This window comes from Microtus ochrogaster, chromosome 4 (genome assembly GCF_000317375.1).
Source record: "Microtus ochrogaster isolate Prairie Vole_2 chromosome 4, MicOch1.0, whole genome shotgun sequence".
Taxonomy (NCBI): domain Eukaryota; kingdom Metazoa; phylum Chordata; class Mammalia; order Rodentia; family Cricetidae; genus Microtus; species Microtus ochrogaster.
In genome coordinates this window covers 42,416,675-42,440,075 of record NC_022011.1, presented here as the reverse complement: position 1 = coordinate 42,440,075, position 23,401 = coordinate 42,416,675, and the positions used below count along the sequence as shown (strand labels likewise).

At 41.5% G+C, this 23,401-nt stretch overlaps 1 protein-coding gene across 7 annotated transcripts in view; it reads left to right on the top strand.

The window, feature by feature from the left end:
* Mapkap1 (mitogen-activated protein kinase associated protein 1) overlaps positions 1–23,401 on the top strand; it is a 226,745-nt gene that overhangs the window by 88,789 nt on the left and 114,555 nt on the right. For all 7 annotated transcript variants that reach the window (XM_026777621.1, XM_026777619.1, XM_026777615.1 and 4 more), the window contains one exon: positions 9,474–9,646. In XM_026777621.1, coding sequence (XP_026633422.1) covers positions 9,474–9,646 — 173 coding nt within the window. The remainder of the gene's footprint in view (positions 1–9,473; positions 9,647–23,401) is intronic.

Genomic DNA, 23,401 nt, shown 5'->3' with positions numbered 1-23,401 from the left:
TGTAGACCAGGCTGGTCTCGAACTCACAGAGATCTGCCTGCCTCTGCCTCCCGAGTGCTGGGATTAAAGGCGTGCGCCACCACCGCCCGGCTCTAACTCAATGTTTTTAAAACAGTAGTGTTAGGCTCCCCTCCCCCGAAGGATCAGAGCATCAAAATATTTTAAATAGAGAATATTTCTCCTTGGAGCAACAACTTCCTTGTTCATATTTAGGACTATAGATTTACATTTGCTCTAATGTTATGGTTTCCCTGTTCCGTCTTGTCCTCTTGAAAGGGCTGCAGGCCAGTGTACTCCACAGTACTGAGTAATTGGGGTGGTTTTGTATGTTTTGAGTTTGGGTCATGGGTGTTTAAAGGGAAGGCTGTAAAGCAGCAGTAGGCTTGTCTAGATGTCATTAGCTAGAACTAAGATGAGTGGGCAGACTCTACAGGAATATCCAATAGAAAGAAATAGTTTAACCACCAAGACTGTCCCTGGGAGTAAGGCAGAAGGCTAACTTCAGCAGCAGGCAGGGCCACGTCAGTGTAGGTTTACAGGAGAGGCTGTGGGGCACTATGTTCTGAGGATGTTTTAAAGGGGGTGCCCAGAAGGTGTCAAAGAATTCCAAGTCTATGGATGTCAATAAAAACTTTTAGGTCTGTGATTATAAAGCAGGAAAAGATATAACAAACATGGTGGACAATGCGTATTTCATGAGCCTTAACTGTAGATCAGACAGAGAAGTGAGTGCTTCTGTGTGCAATCTTACCAGGCTCTCTCTGAAACCCCATTAGAACTGTTATTATCTATGCCTTTCAAATTGTGTGTGTATGTAGTGTATGCATTGTGTGTTCTCATGCATGTATGTAGAAGTGAGAGGTTGACTCTGGTTCCTTCCTCTGTTGTTTTTTCATTTTATCTACTTGTTTGTTTTTTTATTTTCTTGAACCGGGCTCTCTCTCTGACCCTGAAGATCATCAGTAGCTAGATTAGTTGACCATATTGCACTATGCCATTGTGTCCCAACTTTCTCTTGTTTATTTGGGACAGGGTTTTACTATATAGCTTTAGCTGGCCTGGAGCTTGCTTGTGAGCCAGACTGGACTTGAACTCACAGAGATCTGTCTGCTTTTGTGTCCTAAGTGCTGAGGTTAAAGCCATGTGCCACCGTGCCTGACCCAATGCCTAGCACCTTACATGGGTTCTGAAGATGCAAACTCGGTCGTCAAGCTTTGTGTATGAGGAAATCATGACTCAAAAAGCTTAAGCGGTACAGACTATAGTGGTACTGTGTGCAGGTGTAAGTTACAGCCTATGCTCTTTGCCATGACACTGCACACTGTGCTCCCTCCCAGCTTATGTTATGGTGGCAAAGATCCGAGAGGCACCAGATCAGAACTTGACCTTGTTAAAAAAGGAGTGACAGTTGACGTTCTTGATAATAAAAGCTTAATGGAACTAAGGTTGGTGATTCAGAGGAAATTAATGAGATTTTGTCAATTTTATTTTAAGCTTGTCAGAAAATACAGTGTCCAGTGACAAACTGTAGAAATGTTTTTGACAAATTAACTTGACTACAGGTGCCAGATCTGGGAAATGTTAATTTAATAGCCTTTAAGCAGTCCAGATTTATTGAGGGTTAAGATAGCAGTACAATGCCAGCTCTATAGCTCTGAATGGATTTGTCATAGAATTTTATACAAAAATCTATTCATATTCATTGCTTCTATTTTGAATGTAAAAAAAATGAGTTCATTTTCTGAGTCCATGAAATTGTGGTGTTTAGAAGTTTTTCCTCCATTATATAGAACCTCTTTATTTCTCATAATTAGATAATCTGCCTTACGTTGGGTTTTGTTTGAAAATATTACTTCTCTTCAAATGGAAGTCATTAAATATTCCAAGAGAAGTGAGCATTTGTGTATACCAGATCTCACCTGGCACCTGTAAAACACAGTACCTTTCTGTGTCTGTTGATGAGGTGAAGGAGAAAGGTGTCAATAGAATGGCACAGTCACCATTTTTGAAACAAAATGTTTCCTTTCTAAGGCTACAAGTAACCCTTTTATCAATTTGCATTATTACAATTGTCTGGATACACTGATACATTTATTTCTGCATTAAAATTACATATAATGATCTGCTTGTGCAGTTTGTGACTAATGGAATAATGTTGCCTGCTTTTTGTCTTTCTAAGTGCAGAAGCCAAGCTGTCTGTCCTTTCTGTTCCTTCCCTTGGCAGAGCAATTGAACATTTAGCAACAGTTTGGAGATCTATTATTCAGTTTATTATTGGAAAGGTTGTTGTTAAGTAGCCCTCCTAATTGAGCCATGTGTTCTTAAGTCTTAGTTCAGTTGACATACTTGATGTGGGCAGCTCCTAATTAAAGACAATTTTAAGATGCCATACCAGTCTTGCAATCCCAGCATCATGCAGGAAGCACAGGTAGGAAGATCACATGTGTGAGGTCAGCAAGATCTACATAGCAAGTCCATGGCCAGCCAGAGATAAATAGTGAAGCCTTCTTTCAAAAAGTTTGTGTGCATAGCCGGGCGGTGGTGGCACACGCCTTTAATCCCAGCACTCGGGAGGCAGAGGCAGGCGGATCTCTGTGAGTTCGAGACCAGCCTGGTCTACAGAGCTAGTTCCAGGACAGGCTCCAAAGCCACAGAGAAACCCTGTCTTGAAAAACCAAAAAAAAAAAAAAAAAAAAAAAAAAAGTCTGTGTGCATGGCAGGGGGTGGAAGGGAGGCAGGTGGGCATAGGCTTAGAGAGATGGCTCAGGAGTGAAGAACACTGGCTCCTCTCCCAGAGGACCTAGATTTGATTCCAAGTACTCACAGGGTGGTTCACAATTGTTTGCAGCTCCAGTTTTAGGGGATCCAAAGCTCTCTTCTGGTCACCTCAGGCACCAGCCACACAAACATATAAACAGGCAAAACACCCATACACATAAAATAAATACAGGATTTTGTTGTTGTTTTGGGGTTTCTGTTTTTTTTTAAGAGTCTATGTTGACCAGGCTGGCCTTGAATTTGCCTGTCTCTGCCTCCTGAACACTGGGATTAAAGGTGTATACCACCATCTAGTTTAACATGAAATTATTTTTTTAAAAAAATTATTTGAAACTGGGCCTGTTGTTCTTTATTCTTTCTGCTTTCTCTATTTTGGAAATTATAAAGTATATATCTTGAAATTAATTTTATAAGCAATTGACATATTAAAATGAGTTTGCTGCGGTAAGCAGGCAGTCCCAAGCACGGACAGCACAGCATGTCTCCAGGTCTCCCTGTGGCACTGGCAGGCAGGCGGGTGGGTGGGCAGGCGAGAGAGACAGATACATGGATAGACATGCCATGCAGAGTGAGGTTGGATATTTATTCAGGGAGTTATGGAGGGTGAAGGGAGAAGGGGAGAAGAGCAGAGAGAGAGGGGAGAGACAGAAGGGGGGAGAAGAGAGAGACAGAAGTGGGGGAAGGGGAGAAATGGGGAGAGAGGAAGACAAAAAAGAGAGCGCTTAGGCTGGAAGCTGAAGATCAGCCTGCCTCAGTGGATGGGGGAGGGAGTGGGCGTGGCTTGTCTCTTAAAGAGACAGAACAATCATTGCACATATAGGTTATATATTTATATATTTAGGTTATATATTACTTTAGTTAATGAGACACATGGATTAGAAAAGCCAGTTATTAGATTATTAATTATTATTACTATTAACATATCATTATCAATTGTTATCTAATTATTGATTAGATGATATTTATTCATAATGTTGGTATTCTCTTGATAGGCTTGAAAATGGTTTCAAAAGAATGAGCCTTTCCAATGTATCATAAGGTACAAAAACTCATTACTTGATCCGATAATTTACACCTGGAATATGTTCATATTTATATCAAAGAATGCTTGAGAGAATGCAGCTTACAATAGTGGGATGTTTATAATGTTCAGCTCTGTAAACTGCAGTGTAATGAAATGTTTTAGATCATTATTCCTCACCTGCTATATGTCCTGTGTTATGTGCAGGAGACATTTCAGAGAAGAGAGTGGTTTGGAGTGGCAGAGGCAGTCCATTTACATGGGATAAGAAAGAAGAGGGAGCTGTGAGGAGTGTGTGCAGTTCTCCAAGCTAACCCTGAACCTCTGCCGTACTTCAGGCCCAAGGCACACACAGCAGTTGTTCCCTTTCTGTAATTCACTCTTGAGCTGATAAAGAAGGCAGAGGTGGATACAGCAAACAGTAAACTGTAAGGTCCTGACAACCCGATTACTAGGAAGCAGAGGAGAGGCAGTTATTTTGGACTTCCCTTCTTGGAAGAGACATTTGAGATGAAGGACAGAGGAAAGCTTTCATTCCTTGGTCAGTGATTGTGTGTGGATGTTATATGTATGAGAGAGTCTATTGAAAAAGCGGAGGTTTTGAGAGGTGTCAAAGATTAGCTGAGAGTCAGAGCAGATCTTCAAACCTCGATCCAACTCTACTCTGAACTGTTGCTGTGTGTTGTAGCAGTGAGGCACTTGGTCTGGTTGACCAGGCTATTAGCTGTACCGAGTCAGTGGAGAGCTATAGTATGTTTCTGACTGGCGTGAGCTGTGGTTTGAGAAAAGAGTTCTCTCATTGTTGGCAGAAAGGAGGTAGGGCTGTGGAAGGTGGGCTTCTGAGGTAGGACATTTGGAATGCTGCTGTTCTGGTGTGGCCGAGAGATGGTGCAGCTTTCATCTGGGCCAGTGCCGTGAGCACAGAAGAGCAAGATTTGAGAAACATTTTGGGGTCAGTGGTGTAGAAGATAGGGCAAGAAAGAGTTGCAGCAGTTCCTAGTCTGTGTGAGCCAGTCACCCACTAGATACAAAAAGCCTTGTGAGTGTGCAGACGACAGAAGAGCTCATGGCGGAGAACCCTGTCTGGATGAGAAGTCCCAGAAACATTTTCAGAGCCTTCAGTTGGGAGGCCTGAGGTCTGGACTTCTCTTGTCCTGTGTGGGGTTGCCCTTGTGTTGAGGAAGTACTCTTCTGTTGCCTCAGATCTGTACCTGAGGCTCTGCCTTCTTTCCCCTGCTTAGGGCTGTTCTGGAGAGCTTGGATCAGCTTCACATTTGTTGGCTATTAGTCATTATTTAAAAAAACAAGAAACCAAGATTAAGTTACATATTGAGAACTTACTTATGTGCATTTGCTTGGGCCAGTGTACCCTCAGGACAATTTCAGGGAGGCCATTCCATTCTTTTACTGGGTGGGTCCCAGATCATCGGGTTGGCAGCAAGTGTCTTTACCTGCTGAAGCATCTCACCAGCTGGATTCATCTATTTTTATCTTTCTTTAATAAAAATTATTTAACTCTGGGCCTTGCCTATGCTAGTAGGTAGAAGTGCTACCGTAGTGTTATTGTCCTAGCCCACATAGTATGTTCCTAGTAAATATTTACTTAATGCCTTATCATGGGCTGCATTTCCAACATGGAACTTTGCTCTCTTACCTTATGCCCTTAAGCCTTGAATGGTAGTTACTCTTGCTGTCTTTATCTCCTTTTTTGTTGTTGTTGTTGTTGTTTGTTAATATGGTATTTTTTTTCTAATTTTAATCTTATTATTATTTAATCATTATAGAATATACAAAGCAAAAACTTCAAATCACTCATAGAATCACCATGTCTTGGAACCTCTGCCCCACCCCTGTTGTGCTGACTGTAAACATGACAGTGGCTTCTCTCTGGACTCTGAGGGAGCATGGCTGTTTCCTAAGATGCCTCTACCAACCCGTCCCAAGGGTGACTGCCTCTGGGCTCTTTTGGCAGCCTGCCTTTTTCTTCTTAGAGTACTCATGACTGTGCAGCCAGGAGATTGCTGAAGGGCTGCTCAGCACTTTGTTTATTAGACTTGATATTCAGGTCCCAGCATGTGTTACAGTGGCTGTTTGTTGAATGCCCGAGAGAGGAGAAAGGTACAGCTGAACCTTTTCCCATGAAGCCCTCTCTTGTGCTCTAATTATGGCTTCATCTCCCCAGTCCTGTATTGGGGAGTGCATAAATTGCTGTGTGACATGATCTTTGTTTATTGCTAGTTGCTTTTTAATAGTTGGATGTTCGGCCTCTGGAATATTGCTTTCTTGATGTGTGATGAATACTTTTAATCCTTTGGTCACCTTATTTTTTATAAGTTAATTACTTTCTATTATGTTGATAGATTGTTTTATGTTTTAGATGATTTTCTCTAAATCTTGCCACACAGGGACTCTTAGTTGAGCTCACTGCCACCACCTGGAGCTTTTTCAAAAGAGCTTTCTCATTAAAATAAGATAATTTCAAGATTTGTACAAGGGTGGAATTAGAAGATTAAAATGATGAAGCACTTCATTCATTTGCTAGGCATCTCTGTGTTTATTGTTATTTCATATGAAATAAACAGGGTTAACAGCTAACCTAATAGCTGTCCTCCAGTTTGGAGCAGAGAGGGTGGGGGTGGGGTCTCAGTCCCTGTCTGTCCTAGAGTAGCCCTGCAGATCTAGACCCTTCTTTGGGAGGCTGCTCAGGTGGAGCTTTTGTTGTGTTTATGAGGACAAAGGGAAAGAAAAGGTGAGCTGCTGAGAATGGGGGTTAGTGGCACTTGGACTGACTGACTAAAGGGCGAAAGGAGTTGATATTCAGAATAGTGACTTTGGAGTTACGCTGGCTCATGTTGAACCGTGGTTCTTCCAGTGGCTCTGGTACATTGAGCAGGACACTGTATCCTCAGAAGCCTTAGTTTTCTCTGCTGGAATATAAGAGTATTGGTAGACCCTTCTCTTAGAATTAGGTTAAAAATTAAATGAAATAGAGCCAGAGCAATAAACAAATCTGATTTTACTAGAATAGTCAGTATTCTTTCTAGAGCTTGTGGCTATCACTTTGTACCCCATGTGATTGTGAAATCAAAATGGATCTGAAATTGAAAGCATCTAGCAAGCTGCTCTGCACATAGGAAGCACGCTGCAGTTTATGAAGCAGATTCATGTCGTCATCCCCAGTGGGTTTTCACATCTTGAGAAGTCAGCCCAGCGACCCCTCAGCTGTAGTTCTGCAGAAAGATAAGGGATACATGAGGATAAAAGGTAGACTGGCAAGACGACTCCGTGAGTAAAAAGGAAGAGCAGTAAAAGCAATCGACTGGATCTAATAAGGAAGGCGGGTGTGTGTGTGTGTGTGTGTGTGTGTCTGTCTGTCTGTCTGTCTGTCTGTCTGTGTCGGGGGATTTATTTGAGTGGTTTATAGGCTGTGTTTAGGATAGTTCAACTGTGGCTTTTTCCTGGTGGGAAAGCCAAGAATCCAGAATTTGTTTGGTCCATGAGACTGCTGTCTCGGCAGTGCCAGTCTGCTGCTTGAGCCTGGAGGATTCCTGGGGAGCTGCTTGTTTTCAGTCGACTTCAGAGTCTGCTCAGCAACAGAGGGTAGACTTGCCTAGGAATGAGATGTGTGTTCAGATACACATCCCAGGAGCATGTTCAGACCAAGGTAGGTAAACCATGATGGGCAGGCAAGGGTGGTGGCATTGGGTGATGATGGAGAGGTGTGTGGGTACCAGATCTATCAGACAGTACTGTGAGAGTTTGGACTTTATTCATTGTCATTCACTCACTAGAAAAATTCAAAGAAGGTTGTATTGTGGTTGGCTTTTAGTGTCAGGTCCCTCCCTCATACTGCACATCAAAACCAGAATGTACTTATAGAAAGGAACACTCTACTGGTGTGCATGCACTCAGGGAAGTGTGTGTACGTGTGTTTGTGCACACCATGGCTCTTTAGCGACTTCTCTGTGGCTGTGACTTGCATTATGACAGATGGCATGGAGTGTCCTTTCATGTATTTATTGACCACTTGTATATTTTCTCCAGTGAAATGTCTGCTCAAATCCTTTGCCAGTATCTTAATTGGATTATCTTTTATATTGCCTTGTGAGAGTCCTCAGTCTGTTTGAGATGGTAGGCCCTTACCAAATAAATGGATTGCAGTTCTTCCTTCCCCTTCTGTGGTTCACCTTTTTATGTTCTTGACAGTATTCTTGGGGGAACACATTTTAAGATTTTTGATAAACTGATTGATTTTTGTTGTTTTTGTTGCTTATACTTTGTGTCATTTAAAGAAATTAGTGCCTGATTCAAAGTCAAGAACACTTATTCTCCTATAAGTTTTATATTTTTACCTCTTACGTTTGGATCTTTATATATGCCATGAGGTAGGATTGCAAATTCTCACTGCTGTTTGCTAAACAAACCATTCTTCTCCACTGAAGCTCAGTTTTGCAGTAGTTGTCCTAGAGCTTCCTAGGAAGACAGTAGAAAGAAAGAAGTAGCTGTTTGATGCTGAGACCACTTGCTGCAATGAGGAGGCTGCTGTTGTAACCTGGGGTAGGGGACAACTGGGGCCAGTGAAGTGCACCAATATAAATTTAAATTGTCTGTGCTCTTTTCTCCTTGTGACATATTTGTCAGTCAGTACAATTGTGAGCCAAGAAGACGGAGCTCTAGTCTCTGGTGAGGAAAGGGGATGACTCTAGGCCGTGTAGCACAGAGCTGGAGAGGAAGCTATAGTTGTGTGGGTTGGAAGTAAATGGAACAATTTTTTTTTTGCAAGAAAAGAGGAAATAATAGTTTGGAAGTGTTCGTGGGGAAAACACTGCCTACATGGCCACCTGAGCTTGAGCAATTGGATCATGGAAAAGAAGACTGAAGAGCAGGATGTGGTGGGGTGTGCTTGTAACTGCAGCCAAAGCGTATGGATCATGAGCTTGACGCCACTGTGGGCAGTAGGGCAACTTGGGAGGTACAGAGAGAATTAGGGAGAGGGGGAACACAGGGATAGAAGCAAAGCAGTCCTGTTCTAAGAGAATGGCAGAGGAGGCATGCCCTCCCCAAACAGAGTTTTTGCTTGAATCATAGAAGTAAAAGAATGTTTTAAAAGGCAGCTTTGATTTGTTGCTGACTAGTGTGAGTGCCCTAGAGAGCCAAAAGGAGCATGCAGAGAGAGGAGGGCTGAGTATGTGGAAAGAATTGGGAGTGCATAGAGTCATGTGGGTTGAGCAGTAAGTGAAGATCAAGGACCCTTGAACTTATGTGGCACTTAAGTAAGCAGGTGCACTGCCCAATGGTGTTAGTATCCTATGTTTCAGGCACGTAGACAGGCTCTTGTCCCAGTGTGAGTGCCTCCTCTTCAGCCTCTTCAGGAGAGACATGACTATTACCAGGGAACCAATGCCAGGCTCTGTTAGTGTCTTCTCCAGGGGCAGAGACTTGATAACAAACCAGTCTGTTCAAGTATCAGCTCTGCTCACACTAATACTTGTTCCTCTAGGAGAGTACATTCACCTTCCTGCATATAGACTTTGTCCACCCTAGAGTAGGTCTATGCAGAAAGGGTAGGAAATGGCTGTGCTGACCCTGACCAGCAGAGTTGTGCTAGGACCCACAGTGCCTGCAAGACCACAGCTGTGTGCTTTACTCTCTCATGCATGTGCTCCCTCCACAGGGTCATGTGGGTACAACTGCAACTAAGAAGATCGACGTCTACCTCCCCCTGCATTCAAGCCAGGACAGACTGCTACCAATGACCGTGGTGACAATGGCCAGCGCTAGGGTGCAAGACCTCATCGGGCTCATCTGTTGGCAGTATACGAGCGAAGGACGGGAGCCAAAGCTCAAGTAATCCTTTCTCTTCTTGCCCACTCTAGTTCCCAGTGGTCTCCTAGCCATCAAATCTGCACTCTTGGGCATATCAGTCTCTCTAGACACTAGCCAGAGAACCAGATTTTCACACTCTTGTAGCTCAGAGTTCTCCCCAGGTCTTGGGCCTCAGATTCTGCTTAAAAATAAACGTGCAAGTTTCCAGATATGGACACAAGGAAATGAATTTATGTGGATGAGAGTAGCATGAAAGGTAATGAGGGTAGACCCGTGTCTGAGCACTTGCCATGAGCTGTCACTTAGCAGGCCACTTCATTCCTGGTATCCTGTTTGTTCTTCCAGCCATGAAGGTGAGTATACTGATCCTCTCTGTCTGTGAAGGAAGGACTCAGGCTCAGATACTTGCTGAAGGTCACTCCATAGGAGATGGCAATCAGGGTATTGTGTGATCCTGCCTGCCTTGTGCAGAACCGTCTGAACCTCAGCTTTCTTCATCAGTGGTGATTTGCCTTTTCCCCATCACTGAGCTCTATTTTTCATTTAGCGGTTAATATTAAAGATCCTTGCTTGAAGGTGGGCCTTCCATGCCTGCACATTTAGCTGCTTTGACAGTTGCTTTAGCTGCATTGGCCCTGCTTCCGTCCTTTCTTGATAGGCATCCTCTTCTAGTCCACTGTCTTCCCAGGAGTAGGGTATGGGATACAGCAAAATACAGTGGGAAATTTCTCCTCCCTGCCCATGTTTAGCTGAGTTATCTAGTCAGCTTTATTTTAGTTAGGGACATTAAATTTGAACATGAATTTTTTTTCTTCTAGCTCTTCTTTCATTGTTTTCTTCCTTTGTGAAGTGTAGTCCAGCCTCAAACTTAGGACCTTCCTGACATAGCTTCCTAAGTGCTGGGATTATAGATGTGCACCACTATACCTAGTTGCTTTTAAGCTCTTTCTGATGTTGCCCTCCATTTCCCCGAGTAAATTTGGGTGTAAAGATCATCTTCATTGCTTTGGTGTCAATAGAGAGCCATTCCAGCTGAGATAGTCATTAGCTTAGACAAAGGGTTCAGCTGCTGTTCTTTGGAAGGTACTGAGATGTAGATCTTTCTCAGTATAAAGTAGAAATGAGGAACAAGAAAGGGAGCAATACTTGATTTAAAACCCTGGAGCTGCTGTCTAGTGTTGCCACTGAAGCTGACAGACATGAGTCAGCTGGCCTAGGGTTATATGGCTACTGAGTAGCAGACGGGAGCTGAATGAAACTCCATTTTATAGCAATAGAAACTAAACTGAGGCTAAATAGCTTCCTTAATCACACAGTAAGTGGCAGGATTGGTATTTTTAACCCAGTGGTCTCTACCAGTGCCCAGTTCTTCCCTATCACACTTACTGTAGTGGAACTGTGTGGCAGATCTAGAAGTACAGGAGAGACTAGCTTCGGCCGTGAGGGGCTTTGCCCAGGGTAAATGCCAAGATAAAACTGCACAATCCATAGAGAATGGCATGTCCGAGCAGAAGGTTTGAGAAGAGCCAGGTGTGTTTCAGAGTTAACATGGGGTTCAACTGCCTTCATCCTGGGACAGCAAAGGTGTAACATGAAGGAGCAGCAGGAAAGGTTATGTCAAAAAAGCTAAGAAGAGAGGCACAGATATGTGGTTCTGCTCGACTCACGTGCAGAGCAGAGTACTGACATATTTGTACTAGATGCCAGAGGCTGGAAGTTTAGTGTATTGTCTCAGGAATACAGGTCAACCCATAGCACTACTTCTTTGCTAGTTGATGACTTGTTGTATTTTCCCTGTGTGAATTAGTGACATGATTATAATAAAAACTAGAATGTTCTTCAAAAGGTGAACCATTAAATACCATGCTGCATCTGTCCAGCATAACACTGCTCAGAGATTTAAAAAAAAAAAAAAGGAACTAGCCATTGCTACAACTACATGAATAGGTCTAAGTCACTTTGGAAAGGTTGTAGGTTGTGTCTCATGTGATTTCATTATGTAACATATTAAAAATGACACAAACACAGAGACAGAGAACACATAAGTAGTTTCAGAGACAAAGACAGTATCTGGGAGGAAGATGTATGAAAATACCTTCTCTGTTCTGTTCTGTTCCCAGTGAAGGTTACATACACATGCACACACACACACACACACACACACACACACACACACACACACAAGCTGGCAGAAGAAACTAAGTAAGATTTGTTACCAGTGTTGTGCCAGTGTCAGTTTCCTTGGTCTGGACTATAATGACAATAGCTGTCACCTCCAGAGAAGACTGCCTAAAGGACTCCCATGTGATCAGTTTTTCCCTATTGTGACTTTATAATCATTTAAAATGTAAGCTTTAAGAATAGTACTTTTTAAAAAGCACAACAGCAACAAAAATCTACTTTCTGCATGCCAGGCAACAGTTAAATGTTAAGTGATGCCAGCATACCCTGTTGCCATGCTGGAGGGTATCATGATTATAGGAGAAACACAACTGCAAGATTGCAGAGAGATGGTACCAGTCCCCATACAGGACACATGGTATACTCACAACCCAGCCAGTGCTTCACAGGTGTTGAGGGACACAACTGTAAACCCAGCTTCCTGATCACCCACCACATTCCTTGATGGAGACCATGTGACACACTATATACATCTCTTCACTTAAGACAGTTGCCTCCTAGAGCTTTTGGTCTTTATACTTTGAAAATTTTCTATTCTTAAAAACTATAGAAGGGGCCGGGTGGTGGTGGCACACACTTTTAATCCCAGCACTCAGTAGGTAGAAGCAGGAACTCTGTGAGTTCAAGGCCAACCTGGTCTACAGAGTGTGTTCCAGGATAGCCAAGGCTACCCAAAGAAACCCTGTTTCAACAAAACAAAATCCAAACAAACAAGCTATAGAAGACCTCAAAAAAATTCATTTATGTATCAGTATTTTCTGTAGTATAACTCTTAACTTGGACAAACGTTTAAAACATTTCTCAATTTTAAAATCACTTATAAATATATTTATTAGATGTTCGCATACATTTTTATTTTTCACTAAATGTTCTTCTTGAAGAATCTTAGGTGAAATTGTTATTAGATGTGTGTGTGTATGCCCAAGTGAATATACAAGACAGAAAACAACTTTCAGTGTCATTTCTTAGGAGCTGTCCACCTTGTCATTTTGAAACTGTCTCTCATTCACCTGGAATTCACCTATTACTTTAGGCTGATTGGCCAATAAGCCCCAGGAGCCTTGTCTGGATCTATCTAGAGCTAGGATTTGATGTGTGTGCTGCTGTAGCCAACTTTTTCCTGGGTGCAAGAGGGTAGACAGAAGGACCCCAGGGTCTTGCTGGCTAGTCAGCCTAGCCAGTTCAGTGCGAGGTCTCATTGAGTAAAGATTTGTAGAGAAAGATACCAGATACCTTGTCCTTCACAGGTCGCATACACGTCACATATAGCACATACACACTCATAAATAAATGCCACTAAAAGCAGAAAAATGCCTGCAGCTTTCTAAGCTGTTTTATTAAAGCTGTTAATTATACAGAACACTAGACCTAAAAACCCTCCATTTTTTAGCTTCTTCCTTCATCATCCCTCCCGTCACTGGTTCAATAGCACAGAACAACACACTGAATTATTCACATAGATGCAACATGCTCAAATAGGAGAACTTTAAAATGTCTCAGTTTGTCTCACCACAAGTTAAAAGAAAAGAAAAACCTTTTAAATTCAAAATTGTAAAATCCATGGTCTAGACTGCCATTCCTGAACACCTTTTCCTGCCATACATATTTAGAGAATTGAAATTATAAAATATACATAATGAAAAATTTTTCATTTTTATAAATGTATATATATATATTTCATTTGGTAATCTAGAATGATTTAGCTTCCTTATTTTTTCATAATTGTGAAAAGAGGCTTTTACTTTTTTTTAAAGAAAAGATGACAAACTAAAAGATTTTTTAAAAAGAAACTTGAAAGGAAGGTTCAAATAGGTGATCAGCTTAGGTTATGTGTAGCATGGGACCCTACTAGAGTGATCTCGTGTTATTTTGTCAACTTCTGTAGTTAGCATGGCTTTCAATGGTGCGTTCCTCCAGGTACCTATCACATGGACAGCTCAGAACTCCCCCCATCAGTGCATTTGGAATTGCCAAGTTAAGCCTGCCTTTGAGGTTTTTGCAAGTTGTCTTTGACACCAGATTCCTTAGTCCTGTTTGGTGTAAGCCAGTCTGAGTCTGCAAAGTAAATCTCTGAAATCCCTGCCTGTTGGGCAGTGTGGGAAGGATTTTCTTTTCAGCCTGTTAGTGTTGATGCACTGGAATAGATCCTTATTTGGTCTTTCCCCAGTGGGCTGGTCTGTGGAAGAGCACTTCATTCACTGGGGCCAAATTGCTAGGTGCAAGTAAGAGCTTTTCTCCAATTTTGGTTTGATTGTTAAGAAAACCGTTTCTACAAGAATATTGTTCAACTAGTTGCTCCTGTGCTGTGAAAACTGCAGCAGCTGACCAGCCGCAGGGAAGGAAAGGAGGATTCTTAGCATCCTTGATTCTTACTTGTGTTTGTTAATTTGTAAGATCGAATTGTGGTATTTAGCTTGGTTTTCTTTCTGGTTATTTGATATACTGATTCTGAGAAAAAACAGTGGGAAGGCACTGACTGAAACAGCTTCAGTCTTCTACATGAGCAATTTAGACTGCATTTTTCGTATTTATTGAATTTTTGTTTAGAAAATATGGCTTATAAAGTTTTGTTTAGATTTGGGCAGGTTACTATAATTTCTTTGTACATAGTTTGTGATTCTTGAAGGGGAAAATCCCTCTGGCTTGTAGATCTCAGTATATGCTTACTACAGCAACACATTTGATCATTTACTGATGCCTTGGTCTAAGGTCTACAACAGAATAGCATTACACTGTTTTCCCTCTCTCAAGTTTCCACTGAAGAGTATCTCTTCCTTCTGATATTTTGACCATTACATAAAAAGCTATTGTACATGTTTGCATGCAGGTTTGTATTCATGGGAGTTTTCATCTCATTTGACTAAGTAGTTGGAGCACAATTCCTGGATTGAATGGTAAGGTAAGCCTGTGTTATAAGACCATCAGCTGTCTTTCAGAAGGCTTCTGGCAGTTGGTATTTCCACCAGCGAATGGTGAGAATTTTGTTGTTTTACCTTCTCCCAGCATTCAGTGCAGTTGGCATTTGGACATTATTCTTATAGGTGTGCAGTGGTCAGGGTGTGTGCTGACTTGCAGTCCTCTAATGGATGATGCTGAGCATTTTATATTTTATACCTGTTGCTGTTTGGCTGTTTGAGTGAACTGGTAGGATTTTTTGTTCATTTTGAAATTGAGTTGTTTTCCTATTGTTGAGTTTTAAGAATTCTTTGTGTTTTTAGATACAATTCCTTTGTCAGATGCTTTGCGAAGACTTTCCTCCCAGTGTATGTTCGTAGTATCTCCTACAGAGCAGGGGTTTTCAATGTTAGTGGACGTCAGCTTACCCGTTCTTTCTTTCACAGATCTGCTGGTGGTGGTCTTTCCTTTTTTTTTTTTTTAATTTTTATGCTTGGGTGTGTGTATGTACATGTGTATGTGTGTTGTGAAGTATATGTCACAACATTCATGTAGATGTCAGAGGACAACCACATGGATCAAACACAGGTCCTCAGGTTCGGTGAGCACCTTTACTTGCCAAGCCATCTTTCTCGTCCTGGAGTTGTATCTAAAAGGTTCTCATTATATCCAGGTCACCTAAATTTTCCTTCTACACTTCCTTATAGAAGTTGTATGATTGTGTGCTTTTTGTTTAGATTGGTAAACCTGGATTAGGATGCCTCAGTGGTAGAGCGCTTCCCTAACATGTGCAAGGAGTAGGGTCATGGGTTCTATCCTCAGTGCTACAAGAAGGTGACAGAGAAAAGAATATGCCTTGGATTCAACCTGGAGGGGAGGTTTGGGTTTGGATGCCTGGTTTATATATTGATAGCTTGTTGCTCCAGCACAGTTTTTGAAATGACTGTTCTTCTCCATTAAACTGCCTTTTCCCTGTACTGAAGATCAGCTAACTATTTCTGACCTGTAAGGTCTGCTAGAGCATTCCTTAATTTATCTTTCTCTATTAGAGCCAAGAATGGAGCAGTATCTTTTGAATAACATCCATTTGTGCAAGAAAAAGAAAACTCAGTGACATTTACCCTGTCAGAAGCCTGAGATATATACCAGCTCTTCGCACATAGCTACATTTACTCTACTTTATAGATAATTGAGGGATTTTCACCGGTAATTTTTACTATTCCCATTTTTTATGCATAGACGTTGGTCATATATCATGACTCTTATATACACTAGAGCACCTCCCTTCCTTTTTCAGTGGTCCCTTAGACACTCATCATTTTTCTAGTCTCTTATCTACTGTGATGTTTATCAGGCTTCTGATAGGTGAGCTCCTAAAAGCCTGAAGAGCCTGCTGTAGTCCTGGAGCAGTGCACCTTTGAACATCGCTGCCATGCCCAGCAGTGGGAGTATTGGGCTGCAGCCACAGTGTTCAGAAGTAAAAAGTCAGCTGAAATCACGGGGCATGTTGGTCAGTTCAAATTTTCTGATAGTCGCATTTTTAAAATTAGCTAAAGATAAGCTTAAATTTTATAATAATTTTATTGTTTCCAAAGTAGTATCATTTCAACATGCAGGGGTGGGGATATAGAGGTGTGACTCAGTTGGGAGCTTGTTTGCCTAACATGCAGGAAGCTCTGAGTTCCATCTCTAGCACTTCATAAAATGAGGCATGATGGCAAATACCTGTGATCCCAGCCCTTGGGAGGTAGAAATGGGAGGATCAAGAGTTCAGAGTCATTCTTGATGACTTAGGGAGCTGCAGACTAGTGTAAGCTACATGAGACCCTGTCTTTAAAAAAAAAAAATCTGTCAACATCATAAAAACTTTTATACACAAAATACACACTTCTAGATCTTGTTGTGGTTGTGAATCTTTAATATCTGATGTTTATTTGCAGTTTTAAAGTAGACTTCACTCAGACATGCCATTTGAGAAATACATGGTAGCCACTTGCAACTTATAAAAGGACAGTGCCAAATATACCAGGCTGTGATCTAGCCAAGTGGTGCAGACCACCATCCTAAGGTCGATTTGCTTCACACCACTCAGTGTTAGCCATCTTCAGCCCTTAAGCAGAATTGCTGGTTTTATATAGTCAAGAGTTTACTTCATTAAGCATCAGACATCATCATTTTTCATAGATGCTTAGAAACATATTAACACCTTTGTCTGTTCTCTTTATCAGAGTGTAGTATAGCAGTTAAAAGTGTAGAGTACAGAGCCGTAAACTTGGTTTTAAATCTGATGTTACTGGAGCAGGGTGTTTTAGAATGTGCTACATAGATTCCAAGCAGTATAGTGTTCTTGTGTGTAAAATGTGGTACACACTATAACAGATTGTTGTAAAAAAAAATGAGAAAATCCATGGTAAACATGTTTCTGTTGCTATTACATCCCATTACTATAGCCAGCTACATCTACAGATTTCTAGCAGTCATTCAACAAAGCAGTATGATTTAGCACTCTCTTATTGCAAGTGATTGTACCATGGCATGATACTTTGGTATCTCATAAATGAGTCACAGTATTTGGGCAGGTTGGATTTTTCTTGATATTTCCAGCTCGCTTTGCTATTGGGTGTCATTGGTCCATTCTTTATCTGTCTCTTCTCACACGGAGTGCACATTTCCATCTACTCTCCTCCCCTTTCTAGGTCACCACTTCCACTTTATGTCGGTAGAGTCGTCTTCAAGAACCATTTGCCTAAATATATTATTAGCTTAAGTAGCCCTTCCCCTTTTGCACTTCAGTGCATGTTAAAGCTTCCCATTTTTAACTGGCAACAATATCTTATGTGTTCCTACTCTACTCTAGTCAGATACGCCTTTCTGCCTTCTTTTTTGGATATCCTGCCTAATCTCCAGAGCCCTGTGCATCACCTGTGCATCTTTACTCCTCACTTTTGGCAGCCACTGACGTTCCTTCAGCAAATATTTTTAGAGTTCTTGGCCCTAGATGTTAAGGAAGGATAAAATGAAAAACAAGAGAAATGCTATCACTTTACTCAAAAATTTACAGTGTGTTGGGTAGAAGAAATTATCAAGTGTAATAGCACTTGGTATCTGGCTCATTTCCCTTATCATTTGTATTCATCCATGTATTTCAGCAACATTCACTGAGTGTTTTTCTTACATTTCTTACATTTCTTACATTTTCTTACATTTCTGCTGCTGTACAAGTGCTAAGTGCAATAGACATTGTCTCTCTTTCATTAATTCAGTAGTCTCATAAAGGAAGTAGACAAATAACTTAAAAAGATTTTTCAGGTAATGAACCTGAGTGCTTTGAAGGAAGGACACCATTTATGACTACCTAGCCTGAAGTCAGAGAAATTCCCTGGGAATGGGCAACAGAAGCCCTTAGGTTGAGAGAGACCCTGGAGATCGAATAGTGTGGCAGCAGACCTAAAGCAGAAAGAAGCAGTGGGCTAGTGGAAGAGATGGGAATGTTCACATCTGGACAGGTGTTTCAAGCCTACCTTGCAAGGGAGGTCTTCTCCAGGTGTCTGATAGGGCAAGCCTCTGCCTGTCACAGATTTGTTTTGGTTCTGGTTCTGGTTTTTTGTTTGTTTTGGATTTTGGAGACAAGATTTCTCTGTGTAAATGCTCTGGCTGTCCTGGAACTAGCTCTTGTAGACCAGGCTGATGGTGAGTTCACAGAGATCCGCCTGCCTCTGCCTTCTGAGTGCTGGAATCAAAGATGTGCACAACCCTCTCCCCCCCCCCCCAACTTCTGTCACAGGTTTTTACTCACCAGGAACTACCAGGAAGCTCTCAACCTCTGTATGTCTTGTTTCATTTATTGTTTTTATTTTAGTTTTATAAAATTATTGTTTGAAACTATAATATAATGGCTTCATTTCCCTCTTCCCTTTTCTTCTTTGTTTTGTTTTTCAAGACAGTAGCTCTGACTTTCCTGGAACTCACACTGCAGACCAGGCTGGCCTCCAATTCATGGAGATCCACCTGCTTCTGCCTCCTGAGTGCTGGGATTAAAGGTGTGCACCACCACCGCCTGGCCCCTTTACTCCTTCTAAACCCTCCCTTAGACCACCACCACCCCTCCCCACTTTCTTTCTTTCAAATTTATGGCCTCTTTTCTTTCTTTTTTTTTAAAAAAAGATTTATTTATTTATTTATTTATTGTGTATACAACATTCTGCCTTGATGTATGCCTGCATGCCAGAGGAGGGCGCCAGGTCTCATTACAGATGGTTGTGAGCCACCATGTGGTTGCTGGGAATTGAACTCAGGACCCCTGGAAAAGCAGCCAGTGCTCTTAACCTCTGAGCCATCTCTCCAGCCCCCATGGCCTTTTTTCTTAAACCATTGTGTGTGCATGTGTTCTTAAACACATAAGTTCAACCTACTCAGTCTGTATAATGTTACTTGTATATTAATTTTTAGGGAAGACTATTTGGTTTTAGATAACCAGTTGGTGTGATCTTCCCTGGGCACTGTATTTCTTCTGTTCTCAGCATTTGTTAGATGCCTGTAGTTCTTTGTGTAGGGTTGGGGTCTGATCCCTCCTCCCATCTAGTTCGTCATGTCTTTGGTGTTGTTCTTGTTCAGCTCATGTTTAGGCAGTCGTGGAGACTTTATGAGTCTAGCTTCTGACATTCTGACACTGTTACAGCAAAATCCCTGTTCCTCTGGCTCTTATGGCCTTTCTTTCCCTCTTCAGCAGTGATCCCCAAGCCTTAGTTGCAGGAGTGGTAGATATATCCCTTAGGACTAGCTGCCACAAGTTTGCATTTAGATTGATTGTGGTTTTCTGCAATGGTTTCTGTCTGTTGGAAAGAGAAATTTCCTTGATCAGGGGTGAAGACTACATTTATGTGTGGGAATTGGACAAAATATCTACAATGTAGTTAGGAATTATAATGGTTGTGTAAAGTGGAGGGAGGGAGCATTGTCAGCCTAGGTAAGAAAATTTCACGTAAACTATACATATATCTTTATCTAGTAACTTAAGTGTAGTGTAGTTATTTTTAGGCAGACAGTTAGTATGATTCTTTATGACTTTTCCAGACATCTTGACTGTTATTTTACCCTCTCCCTTCCTTCTGTATTTATATTTTTTCCTCTCCCTAATTAGAGCCCCCCCCCCCACTATTTTCCCCATTTTATTGTTTTAATTTTAATTTTATGTGTATGAGTATCTTATCTGTATGTATGTCAGTTCATCACTTACATGCTTCGAGCCCACTGAGGTCAGAAAATAGCATAGAATCTCCTGGGACTAGAGTTTCAGACAGTTATGAGCTGCCATGTAGGTGCTGGAGCTAGGACCCAAGTCCCTTGGAAGAGCAGCCAGTGCTCTTAACCGCTGAGCCAACTTTCTAGCTCCCATGTCCTAATTTAAATGATAGATAGAGAGCTATTGCAGACATTGTAGCTGCTGAATGGAAGAAAAAGCAAGCTTATCGTTTGCAAGCTGCCAGGGTTGCCCACCGCTATGTGTGTCCCAGTGTGTGCTAAAGCACTCTTAGTTTGTTGTCTTATTTCTTGTGGGAGCTTTGGAAGTCATAAATAATGTTTTCATTAGAGAGAAACTGAGGATTGGGAGTTAAATAATTTCCCAAGTTCCCATATGTTTTTTTAAATGGCATAGATGGAGAAGGATGCAGATCCTAAGTCAAGATTTGAACTGGAGCTGCTTGTTTCCCTTGCTCTTAAGTGTTCTGTACAAACAAATAAAGCTGCTGCTACTTCTGCTCATCCTGTTCTTCTTCCTTCTTCTTGTTTGTTTTTCAAGACAGGGTTTCACTGTAGCTTTGGAACCTGTCCTGCAATTTACTCTGTAGACCTCACACTCACAGAGATCCATCCGCCTACCTCTGTCACCCCAGTGCTGGGATTAAAGGCGTTTGCCTCCACCTTAGGCTGTGAGGCTCTTCTTACAAACAGCATCATGAATAGATGCCATAGCCATACTCATAGCAGAGACTTTACCATCCCTTCCTGCCTATCTGCCTTCGCTCAAACATTGCATACTGCTGATGCCACCCAGACCCTATGTTGGACACTGGGATACAAGTAATCATGGTCTGTGGTCTCAAGGTTGAGATACCAAATTATACACGCTCACTTCAGTATCACTGAGACTTTGAGAACAGAGATCCAGAGAGTTCTAGGGACATGAGAATAAGCCTTTGACTTCTGTCTGGAGCCTTGTGTTGCTCTGGAGTAGGAGGAAGTCAGAGAAGCATTGCCAGTGAAAATGAGGCTTGAGCTAAATCTTAGTGACCTGACCATCTAAGAGCATGGCACCTCCAGGCTGTTAGTCTACACCATGGTCAAACAGATGTGCCATCTGGTGAGGCTGTGACTAAGCCCTAGGTGTGTGTTCATTAATAGAGGGTGTGAAGGAGCAGCTTGGAAAGCAGCAGAGCACAGTGGAAGGTGTTGTAGAAGGTGGATTCATTTGTCTTTATTCTAAAGGTAGGGAAAGGTGACAATGCCATATTTATATTCTGAAATGTCCTTTTGGTTGTAGGATTGAAAGAATGTCTACAGGAAGTATTTATAAAAGGTTGTGGAGTTTGTGAAAGTCAGAATCCTAACAATTCTGTAAATTTGTTTGGAAGACTGTGTAATTCAGATTAATACAGAGGACTTTCCAGAAATGACAGAATTAGCATATAAAAATGTTAATATAATTATTGTAAACTTGTTCAGGACAGCAGAGCTCTGTACAGGACCATGATGAAAATGGAATAAGGTATGAAAACAAGAAGGTGCTTAGGTTTGAAGATGGTGACAGGAGCTCCCCAAAGAGGGCAGATAGTAGCTACAAAGGCCTAGATTCCAGTTAGCAGCCAGCAGGTATTTTCTCTCTAAAACTGCTGTCCTGGAGAACTTAAAGCCATTCTTCCTGAGGGAGGTTGCTATGTTTTGAATCTTAGGTACTTATCAGTTTTTACCATTTGTTTTATGTTGGTTCTGGGGAAATTGAAATGTGGACAGTCTTAATTTTTTCCTTCTGACTTCAGAGATCAAGCTCTGAGTGACAACCTTCTCAGTATCCTCCCACCTTTTCCCTTACTAATGCCCAGCAGACTCTTAATATTGATTGCCATCACAGTAAACACCAGGGCTCTGGTATTGAGAGTTCTGGACGTGTCAGACTAATGTGTTCTTTTCTTTTTCATTAAAAGCAAAACAGAACCATAAGGTTTTGTGTTTTTTTTTTGTTTTTTTTTTGCCTGTGGTCATCACACTTCAAAGGATTCTTTCTCCTGTATTTCCAAAAGATGGGTACATTTTCATGAATATGTAAATTGAACATACCAGATAAAATCTGGAAAAATCTGTGATGTGTCCTGCAATGCTCCTAAAGTTTTTAATGTATGAATTAAATGTTATCAATATGTAGGCTATAGGCTTTTATCACTTCATAAAAGCCACACCAGAAATTGAATATTGGTTATCTCATTGAAATACATTTTCCAAGTGAAAAAAAGTTTACATCAATTGTTGATACATAAATAAGTGAAACCAAGTTGCTATATTCACTGAAAGTTTGGTTCCGTGTCTCTATCCCTTCTGCCCATGGCTCTTTCTGACCACAGGATCCATTTTACTCCTGTTCAGTGTTCAAACTCCCATCTTCTCACAGTGTGGTTGTCCCTCCTCCCAGGTCATTACAACTGAGCCTCTCGTTTCCTTTTACCTGCTTGCTAGTCTTGATTAGTGTGTTCTTGGGTACCAGTCAGACAGGACCTCAGGGTTTATCTGCCCCAGGCTCTCTGTGCTTCAATGTAATCAGAAGATGAAGACTTATTGAAGAAATCTTGGTGAAATGAGAATCCTTTTTCATGCTAGATACTTTGTAATACATACAGTCATTTAATCTTTATAAGGCCTTTGTGCAGCAAATGGGATTATTTCCTATGTAATTCTAGAGTTTCATAGTACAGTGGGCACTTCGAATCTGTGACCGTGCTGAGAAATAAATTACCCCAGGATAGTGGAAGTGGGAGTTCAAGGGTGAGGAAGCTAGCCTGTCTCAGAGTTTTCCCTCACTCTAACACTGAGAGCAGCAATTAATAAATTGTACCTCCTGAAACAGAAGCTTCTCTAAAGCAAAGGACATGGTCAACAAGACAAAACGGCAGCTGACAGAATAGGAAAAGATCTTTACTAACCTCACATTGGACAGAGGACTGATCTCCAATAAATGCAAAGAACTCAAGAAACTTTACATCAAAAGAGTAAATAATCCAATAAAGAAAATGGGGTACAGACCTAAACTGTCAACAAATAAGTCTCAATTGACTGAAAGACACCTAAGGAAATGTTCAACATCCTTAGCCATCAGAGAAATGCAAATCAAAACAACTCTGAGATTTTATCATACATCTGTCAAAATGGCCAAGATCAAAAACACTGATGATAGCTCACGTTGGAGAGGATGTGGGGTAAGGGGAACACTCCTTTCTGTCTAGCCTTCAACTCCAAAAACCTCAGGAAAGTGCATTGTAAGCAACTTCCAAAACTCTAGAGTTAACAGAGACATATCACTGCCTGGGCAGTTACCCAAAGTTCTTCTGTAACATTGGGGCATTGATCTTCAGCCTACAGGCCTATAGTATCTGGCAGACTGTAGTGATGAGGCAAGCAGGCCTGCTTTTTGTCCTGCCCGGCTCCCACAGG